Source organism: Sesamum indicum, linkage group LG8, assembly GCF_026168435.1.
Source record: "Sesamum indicum cultivar Baizhima isolate 11 linkage group LG8, ASM2616843v1, whole genome shotgun sequence".
NCBI lineage: Eukaryota > Viridiplantae > Streptophyta > Magnoliopsida > Lamiales > Pedaliaceae > Sesamum > Sesamum indicum.
This window is the reverse complement of record NC_142664.1, coordinates 27,322,937-27,333,161: the sequence shown is the minus strand read 5'-3', so window position 1 is coordinate 27,333,161 and position 10,225 is coordinate 27,322,937. Positions and strand designations below refer to the sequence as shown.

Here is a 10,225-nt window from a genome sequence, read left to right as displayed (position 1 = left end):
TAGACTGTAAAAAAGATCTATTTGCTTCAAACTATAGCATAAAAAATTTATGTTACACACCCCTTTTATACTTGTATTTTTCATGTACCCTCAATTTTTGCTGAAAATAAACTAAATCAGAAGATTATAATAGTTGACTCTATAGCCAACAAATACATTTCAGCCATTGAAGTGGTTGGCTTCTCAATGCTGTCTATGAGTCGACAGCGATGATTTGCTGAAGCAGTTCTATGCCATTTCAAGCATTTTTCTTGATCTATGGTATTAGTTTGGGTCATTCTTGGAGAGAGCAATGCGGTGATTGTAGAAACAAGTAGTGGGCAGGGGGGAAAGCCTTTCATTTTTCCAAAAATTTATGATAGCATCTGCATATTTACATTGATTTATTTTCCCTTTTGGGACTGGTGCGGTTACAAGGTCATGGCAGGCAACGTGTCCTCCGTATCTACCTGCAAGCTTCTCTTCCCCGAAGTGTCCTCTTCCTGAGAAATGCAAGATAATGGGTGGTCAATAGAATTCTAAAATTTAGTGACTAGAGCATATTATAGTCTTTTGGTGATGATGGAAATGATGAGGCTGTATTGGTTGGGAGACAACTTGGCCCATGGTATAAGACGAGGAGAAGGATTGTGCTGATGCACATCCAATATCGTCTGACACCAAAATGTTGAAATCATCGGATTACAATCCGTTGAAGTTCTCAAATCAAAAGTGGACAGCAGCTCAAATCTATAACAAGTAACTGATGTCAGAAATCAAAACGTACTCTAGGATCTTCTGATTTTGTTCTTCTTGGAATTTCTTCTAACCCGCAGTCTGAAAAGAGCACTTTTGCTCCGCATCCATGTGCATCTGGTGCACCTACAGCCTCTTCATCAACCAAAACTGTATCTGCACGATCTGTTCCTGATTTTGCATCTGGAACCTGTAATATGAAAAATATGATTAAGCTATAAGTACCCGTCAGAGACCTTGCACTGCATGATCTAATTCATGGAAGAAATGTGAGAATTCTGGAGCTTGCGAAGACATCAAGGAGGGATTTAGGAGGCCTTTGATCATGCAACTAGCATCACTTAAATTTTAAATGTAAGCAAATGCCCCCCTACCAAGAACCCGATGAGAAACTGACTGAATCATTGTCAACTAATCTTACTGAAATTTGACATATTTACTACAAGCAGCAATTCAGTCATATACAAGCTCTGAAGTAGTTCAAATGCTTTTCTTACCAGTATGACCTATGATTCACCTCCACATTGCATTTGAGCTTGTGTGCATGCTACATGAAAGCAATTGCAATGATAGAAATGAGTAGCATTAGCTTTTGCATACCTCAAACATTGCCTCGGTCAAAATATCTTCTAATATCGCTCTCAAACCACGTGCACCAGTATTCTTGGCTATTGCCTTCTTTGCAATCAATCTCAATGCACTGTCCGTGAAATTTAACTTTACCTGTTATTTGAATACTCAGTGAAAATACAGAAGGCCCATCTGTATCCGATATAAAAATATCTTGAGTATAGGATAATGTCTTGCTTATGAATAATATTGTCAATCATAACGTACATTGTTCATGCTGAACATCCTCTTGTATTGTTTACAGAGAGCATTCTTCGGCTCCGTAAGAACCTACAAAACCAATTCTTAATATCTAAGTACCATTTAAACTAAAATGGAACAAGAATTACTTCAGAATATAGAACTCCAAGCTGAGCTTTTGGGAAATAAAGCAGAGATCATAACTGGACTGTATGTACAGAAATTTCTATGCTACCTCCCTCCCTTCAAAATAGTAGAGACAATCGTCTGATCATCAAATTCTTGGCATGCAAGTCTTTGTTCCTGATGTTATTCAGTGACTACATGTGGGATGCGTAAGTCTACCTGAAATGTTTTTCTTTTCCGCTAGGTGAAACACAAGGCTGATCGTACTAACCAAGTGGGAGATGTTGCAGACCAAATATTTGTTTTAAAAGTTTTAATACCTTCACTTGAAAATGCCCCAGAAAAGTGAAATATAGTGTTGAAGACCAAATATTTGCTTTCATAGATCTAAAGACCAAACCGAATGTAATGGTAATTGCAGAGTTGAATTCTTGTGATAACAGATCCTGGAGAAGACAGGGTTACCAAAGAAAATTGGGTACAGAAAGAGAAGTTGTATGTTTTGAACTTTTAGCCAGGTAGAATGGACACAATAAACCCATCAGGAAAGGACTTTGGATAAGAATGGCAAAAGGCGTGAAATACAACTAAGAGCTAGCGAGATTGAAACCAATCCCTTCTTCACAATTTAAACATTCTCAGCAACAACAATAAAAACATTGACTCATACTAGATATAATTTTGAAAGGGAAATGGCAAACAAGGAAAGCATAATCCCCATTGTTTGGGAGGCAGAGAAGAGAAAATTCAAAAATGCAGACTCCATTAATTCTGAGGTCCTGACGAACACGTGGAATACATACCTGTCTTAGGGTTATATTCACTCCAACACATTCTTAGATTAGAAAATGTCTCCAAAGAAGAGAAGTTGTTCACAGCCCTAACTTATTCTATTTATTTGTTAACTATGAAGTCTGGAAAAAATTTGTAAGTTCTCCAATGTTTCTGCTTCACCTACCCAAACATGGTGTTCAAGGCCTGAATTCAATTCTCTTCTTATGAGTTCTTAATATAAATCAGCCTAGAGCTTCTCCAGAATAGCTGCATAGGCAGAAAGACAGGTGGTCCAGTTCGCCAGGAGGCAGAAGAAGGTTAGTTTATGACCAAGGCAAAACAGTAAGCACACCTGAACAAGCTGTTCTTCGTCAAGAGCAGACAAGTTCACTACAACAGGAAAACGCCCAACAAATTCAGGTATAAGACCATAAGCAGTAAGATCACCACTCTCTACCTGCAACACCAAAAGCAATCTTTAGGTAATATATAGGGATATAAACTAAAAGGTGTTGATAATGTTGAATTCATATACTAAACAATAGAAAACTTAAAAAAGATACAAAATGTTAAAATGACCCAGTCATTGCTCACATGTTCCAATAGTGAGGCAGCTGCAGAAATACTTAACCCACTAAGTCTCATATTAGCACGGACAGGTGCTCCAAAACCAATTGACGCATCTTGTCGTCTGGGATAAAACAATATATAAGTTCAAACCTTCAAATTAGCATAGGTCACTCAGTCAAAAGCTTAGACCACAATTCGACTACCTCTCAGAAATGGTCTTCTCCAGATCAACAAAAGCTCCACCACAGATAAAGAGGATATCTTTTGTATCTACCTGCCAGTTATAGCAATGAAAGCAATGAACAGATGAAGACTACGTTTCTTTTAGAAGAAAGCTCTATTTGTTCAGAGTTTAATATGAAGATAAACCTCTCATTCTCCAGTTTCACAAATATAAGAAAAGGAGTTGATCCATTTAATTTTTATTAAAGGATTATGCCTGATCTATTACTTCAAATAGCAAAAATAAAGGGCGCCTAATTGGTTGAGCCTTTAAATAACAAGAATATAAGTTTCACCTTGTATCTGTTAAAGATGATAGAAGCATAGATTTGATAGTTGTGCTAGTTAAGTTATATAATAAGATCTTGGAAAGAGCAATATACTACCAATTAGAACTTAATGGGAAGTAATTAGATTTATAAGTGACTATGTAATGTTTCATTTTGCTTAATCAATATAACCTCCAAGGAAACGGAAACTTAATATTGATACCTTTTTATAATCAAATTTTGAAACGTTTACTAAGTCAGCTATTCAAAGATGATTAAGTCAAACATCAAACTTACCTCCCTCACAAACTAACAAAGTCTCCCTCAAAATTTGGCCCAGGGTAACCCGAAGCATCAGAACTTACATATCTCTACATTCACGATCTAAATATTTACAATTAAAACTTGTACAGTAAACACAATATGAGTTATACAGTAACCAATTTTAGCTTTCTCTTTCCCTGAATTGATATAATATTGCAAGCTGGATGATTTTCCTTCTTCTCATTGAAACATAATATACACTCTCTGTGAGCTTTTTTAGGTTCCAGTAGAAACTCTGATCTGTTTATACAGAAGGAGACACCAAGGTAAAAGTTTCCAACTAGGAAAATTATCCAACTCAAGCAAAAACATTCTCAAAGTAACAGTACACAGCAAATCATTGTGTCCAATAAAACTAAAGCTGGAATGTGCGTAATTCTATTTTTCTCTTTCCATCCACATAAAAACCTTGCATTGTTCTCCTTTCGAATTTCTACTAAAACTAAATAAGATACTTCGGGAACTACTCATATTGTGTGGAGACAGCAAAATCAAGAGATATTGTGAATTTTAAAAGGATAGTATAATAATGATGAAAAAAGATGTAACTTGCAAGAATATGAATGCATTAGGAAAGCAAGTAATGGATAAGACATGAAAGTTGACAGCACCTAATTACAATCACCAAAATCAACAAGCACATAAGAGGAACAAATTCAACTTCTTGATACCTGAATGTTATCACGCCGTGCATGTCTTGGAGTTCTATTGTCAGGAACACTTACAATCTAGATATATAAGAGAGAGAGAGAAAGAGAGTCATTTTTTATCAATATAACATTAACAATCATTTAATATTATCCCAAAAACAAACTTTAAAATTGATAAATTGAAAGTACAAAATTTGGAAGCGGGTAGAAAGGTGAAAAACCTGAAAGCCTAATGCCAGGCAGTGTTTTCATACCTCACGATTAAACGAAACAACTAAGTTGACAAAAAGTAAAGGCAGAAAAGAATAGCCAGGAATGTACTCACAGTTCCTTCCAGCATTTTTAGTAGTGCTTGCTGAACACCCTCTCCAGATACATCTCTACCAATGTTCAAGCTCTCAGTCTGCACAGAGCTTCCAAGGAGAAAGTTTGTTAAGGAACACGAAGAGTTAGATGCTGACCCTGTGACTTTGGATCAAATTATCAACGTCAATCTTACCTTCTTAGTTATCTTATCTACTTCATCTATGTACACAATTCCTCGCTGAGCTGCTTCCACATCGAAATCAGCAACCTAAAATGGATATTATAAGATGGCAATAAATTCAGCTACCTTGAAGAGTAGAAGTTTAAAGGAAAATAATATGCCTAATTTTACATCTTTTAGTTTTAGCACCAAGTCATGATTCATGCAAACTGAATCATATGCAAGTCCTCAGACATTTTTAGAAGATCTAAATAAGGATTATCTGTTTTCTTTTGCTTTAGCTTTCACTTATGATTTCCCATTTTCTGTTTCTCTTCCCTACACAGTAAATAGAGTAATAGTTAGGAGCTAACACAGAGCATAAATGAGGTAATAGAGGAAAGAGGAAAAGTAGCAAGATTATTTTTTACTTCTGCCGACGTATGTACAGAGATAGGAAAGAGGAATGAATAAAGAAAAAAAAACAAAAGATTGTCAACTCATTACAACACCCAATTCCTCCCTTCTCTTGAGTTTCCTGAAAAAACATAAAGAAACCTTCATTTCCTTGCTTTTCACTCATAATCAAACTTTTTGCTTCCCTTTCCCTCCCTGTGCTCTATCCAAATGGCAAACAATTGCTAAATTAGCTTGAAAAATAAGAGAGTTATAAGAAACATAAATCTTCGGTTCATGATTGCTATGGGATTAGAGATCTAACAATGTAAACGATAAGCTACTTCTAAAGGCCATTATCAATGAATCTTTTTTTTGTTCAGTCCCTTAACTAAACCATTATGATCTAAGACCTCATATACATAAAAGTAGAAAAACGCCCCAGTAAAAAAATCACTTTGTGGAATATGCCATACATGCTGCTAAAGGAGTGGCCTTCATGGGAAACTACTAGAATCATGATAAAGTGAACCTGCTCAAATAAATCAGAAACAAATTACTATTCTGAAATAATAGATACAGAATTATCCTTTCCAATATGTATATCTTTGTTTCCAAGTTTGAGTAAATAAGCAAATAAACAAAATACATGAACTCTTATACACATATTTATATCTCTTTAACTCCTCTTTGTGTACATGATATAGAAAAACTCAATGAACATACCATGAGTAGTTTGTACAGTATGGATTCCACATCTTCCCCGACATAGCCAGCCTGCAGACATGTACAAACAGGAGCAGCATCAAGAAGCAAGTACTGCATAAACCTAACTTATTGAACAAAAAAAAAGGAGAAGAGAATTTACTAAATTATATCAAACCTGCCTGTGTTAGTGTTGTGGCGTCAGCAATGATAAAAGGCACATTCACAACACGAGCTAGTGTTTTAGCAAGCAACGTTTTCCCTGTCCTTCAATCAAGGAGAGTAACATAAATCAGAATAATCCACCATGCATAAGTAGCTTTATGCGCCCCAAGACAAAAACACAAAACTGAATTCACTCGTTTTCTTTTCCTTTTTTTTCTTTTTTTGAGAAACCAAAATACTCTACACAGCATGCCTGAGCCAGTTGGGCCAATCAATAAGACATTGCTCTTATCCAGCTCCACAATATCATTATTGCAAGAATCTAGTTCAGCATGTGCTACTTCAGAACCTGTCCTGATAGAAAAATGAAAATCAATGGTCAACAACATACCAATAATGCATCTTACATATTAGGGAAAAGAACAATTTGCAAGAATTGATATGATGAAGAATCAAGTGGTTGCTTATTATTCGGTCATGCTATTCTAACATAACAATCAAGTATTCAATCAATCATGAAGATAGCTGAAATCATGCAAGGACAGGTGACAAATATTAAGGAAGTTATGTCATAACAGTTGACAAAGAAAAGATCAGCCACTATAAAAAGGTCCATATGGCAAAAAACACCTGGTGATAGAAATCCCAAATTGGTTGCAGTGGTAAGCGAAAACAATGAATTTCTTGAAGATATTAAGGTTGAAAGATTCTGATAACTTAACTAAAGTTGTTTCTGGATTAAATTTTATTGTTATCAGATTTCTTCCGAAGTGCTAATAATAACAGAAATATTAAAATGAATTGTTGATACATAATTCCATGTCTCTAAATGCAAAAGGTTTAATTAAGACCTATTCAGTAAGTCACTAACATGTTTTATTAATGATCTCCAGAATTGCCAGAAAAAAGGAACCAGACATGTAGATACTCACACTTTCTGCACCAGAGCGTGGTTTATTCTTTTGTAGTGGTTGTAAACAGCAACAGAAAGCACCTGTCATATGAAGAAAGTCATTTCTCCAAAGTTTGGTACAACAGTCAAACAACTCAGAAAAGAAGGCTAAAATTCATAATAGCAAGTTGTGGAAACGGATATTTCCATTCTTATCAAACATAAACTAGGCAAAAGATTCCACAAATAATCTTGAATATATTTAATTTACTTCATTAGTTTTGTTATGCATGTCCAAATTCAAACAATATGCATCATATGGGCGTCCTTTTAGTAGAATGATTTCATTTGGCAAAGACCACACTGATCTCTCAAACAAAAAGCTCTTGAGGTCGCAAAAAACCAAACCTTTTTGGCCTTATCCTGCCCAATAACATACTCATTGAGCACCTTACATATCTCCTTTGGGGTTGGCAACTCTTTCCCGAATCTCGACATCTCCTCCACGGACCCTGTACTCCTTCCCTCCGAATTCTCCTCCACATTAGAACTACAATCACCCTGAGCATCACCATTTCTGTCATTATTCTCACTACCACTATAAGACCTCAACTTCTCCCAAATCTTAACTCCAGTCTTCCCACTTCTTCCCGCGCCATTCCCCTCCATATCCCCAAAATGCTCTCTCCCACCCTTAACCCTCCCAATTTCAACAAAACTCCCCAGAAGCGGCTCCAGCTTGAACGGCCGGAAATAAAACGCCGTCCGGCAATTGTGACACATATTAACAGCCTGATAAATCCCACTCTCTCCAGCAGTAATGGAGAGGGGGCGGTTGGAGAAGAGCACGGTCATAGGCTTGGAGCAGCGGGGGCAGTTCACCTCGGCCTTGATTTGATCGTAGTTGTCGGAGCTCCCATCCCATTTATGCCGTTGCTGGAACCCTAGTTTCGCGGGTTTGAAAGGTAGGGTTTGTTGGGACTGGAGGAGGGTCGAAATCGGTCGTATTCTGACAGCGGATGAGTGGAAGCTTGACGATGGTCTGGAGTAGAAAGCGGCGATTGTGGTGGTAACACGGCGGAGCTTGGACGTAGAAGATCGTAACATAGAAGACATTGCTGGCGCTGGCGCTGGCGCCGCCGCTTCACAGCGTTTGCATACACTATACAGCACACTCTGAATCTGAAATAGTGTAGTGGGGTTCAATCCGTCCGTGGGTAGTCACACTGAAGTCATGACTTGGTGGGGACGGCTACTTTGCGCCAGCAGATTCCAAATTTTCGACACAGTTAAACCATGAAATATATTGGATCAAACTTTTTCATTTGGGCCGACTCCTATTGGACTAGCTCCAACATCACTACGCCCAAAACACCTACCTTGATGATTGGACCTCACAGTAAGAATGCTGGTTGGGCCCATTTTTTTTTTTTTAATATTTGTCAAAAAGAAAGTTCAAATATACTTTTTGCTATTTTTTATTAGATTAGTTGTCGTCACGCACTGTCCCACGAGTATATCAATATATATATATACACTATGGGGTCCAAAAGTATTATTTATTATTTTCCCTGACGAAAACCTGATACGACTCCAGTCGTGCATTGATAATTTTTAATTAAATGATACCGCAAATATCAGGACAGTACCAAAATTTTGAATCTCATATGTATATATATACAATATATATAAAAAAAACAGTTAAATTATATATTACACTGATGTTATATATATTGAGTATACATATGAATGACACGTATCTTCTAACTTAAAAAAATAGTATATGTCAGTTATCCATCAATTTATACGATATATGATGCATTTGATATAATATTTGCAGATTCCAAGAATGCCATCAATGAATATATAGGTGTTTAAGCAATTTGAAGGAAAACTCAATGCATTCGCATCAAAAGAAAACAAAGATCGGAGGGCCCTAAAAGTTTGTAGTTGCAATCAACAAGTTGGTGCATGTGGTCCTGCCCTCATCCAATCCTCCTCAGCAAACTCGAAGTTGTATCTCATCACATCCCCCTTCCTCTTTTCCACCTCACATGCACCCTACGTTGTTTTCGTAGAGTCGTTAAAAGAAATGGGAAAATATTAAAAATAAATAAAATAAAAAGATTTGTTTTTGTCCAAATTTGATTTGTAACGTAATTTTTGGACATAAAATTTATGTGGTATCTGAGTCTTAATTCTTCTTATATTTATATGATATCTGTAAAATTGAATCTATCAATCGTTGGACTGAATATAATACTGAACATGCTCCGCATTCCAAAAAAAGATAATTTATATATACAATATCTTCACATATATATCCTAAATCATACACAACCCAAAAAATAGTACATTTTTTTATGGCCGTGAGAAACAAATAAAATAATTCCAATACAAATTAACGTAGCCGCGCGGCCTCCAATTTATTTTTTTTGTAGAAGTAATTAAATTTGATTAAAATAGAAATTTGAAAAGTTTACATAAAGACAGGATGCGGTACCAAAAGAGTGGAAAGAATAATGGGGCTAATCCAGCTAAATACACGGCTGGAATATGATACCTATATTCATTTTAAATGTGATTGTGATAAAATTTTGACATTAGTTTCAGCAATAAATCCAGCATGCTTTTCCCAACTCTCAACTAACAACTTTTACCAATGGGGCCAAACTCCAATTTAGGCCACGATCCTCTATCTTAAACTTATTCCAAGAATAATTTAATTTAGACATTGACAATTATATGATTTTAAACTTTTCATTTTTATATGTGGGTAAAATACCACATTTCAAACTATTTTCCCCAAATCCGATCTTTGTTTTCGTATAAATCAGTACTTCATTTTTTTTATTAATTATATATATATATTTTTAATTATATTTCAAACGACAAGAAGGATAAATACTTTCAAACTTGTCCTTATTCTTGCCATGTTGCTGCTTTTCTTTTCTAAATAATAACAAAAGTAAAAATACAGGACGATGGTCGAAGCTAATCTATTTGGGACGAGCGTAATATAATTAAATTTCTTTAAACAAGTGCGACTCTAAGATCTTAAATGCTTCTTACTGGTAAGATTTTCGTCTTGTAATTTGACTCGTTTATCATTAGTACGAAT

At 35.8% G+C, this 10,225-nt stretch overlaps 1 protein-coding gene across 3 annotated transcripts; it reads right to left on the bottom strand.

Annotated features, from left to right (window-relative positions):
- Positions 1–317: 317 nt before the first annotated feature.
- Positions 318–8,365, bottom strand: LOC105169050 (ATP-dependent Clp protease). 3 transcript variants are annotated; one of them, XM_088883872.1, is made up of 15 exons: positions 7,513–8,365; positions 7,145–7,206; positions 6,466–6,566; positions 6,230–6,309; positions 6,069–6,119; positions 4,980–5,054; positions 4,806–4,883; positions 4,502–4,558; positions 3,219–3,289; positions 3,040–3,136; positions 2,798–2,902; positions 1,573–1,635; positions 1,336–1,458; positions 767–925; positions 318–482 (listed from the first exon to the last, which is right to left on the bottom strand). In XM_088883872.1, the coding sequence occupies exons 1-15, from the start codon at positions 8,218–8,220 to the stop codon at positions 411–413; spliced, it is 1,902 nt and encodes a 633-aa protein (XP_088739998.1). In that variant the 5' UTR covers positions 8,221–8,365; the 3' UTR covers positions 318–410. The 3 variants fall into 3 exon arrangements, 2 of the variants coding, with proteins under 2 accessions (XP_088739998.1, XP_088739999.1); XR_016066792.1 differs by lacking the exons at positions 318–482; positions 767–925 and adding an exon at positions 2,630–2,712 and having other exon boundaries at positions 1,382–1,458; XM_088883873.1 differs by lacking the exons at positions 318–482; positions 767–925 and having other exon boundaries at positions 1,359–1,497.
- Positions 8,366–10,225: the final 1,860 nt, after the last annotated feature.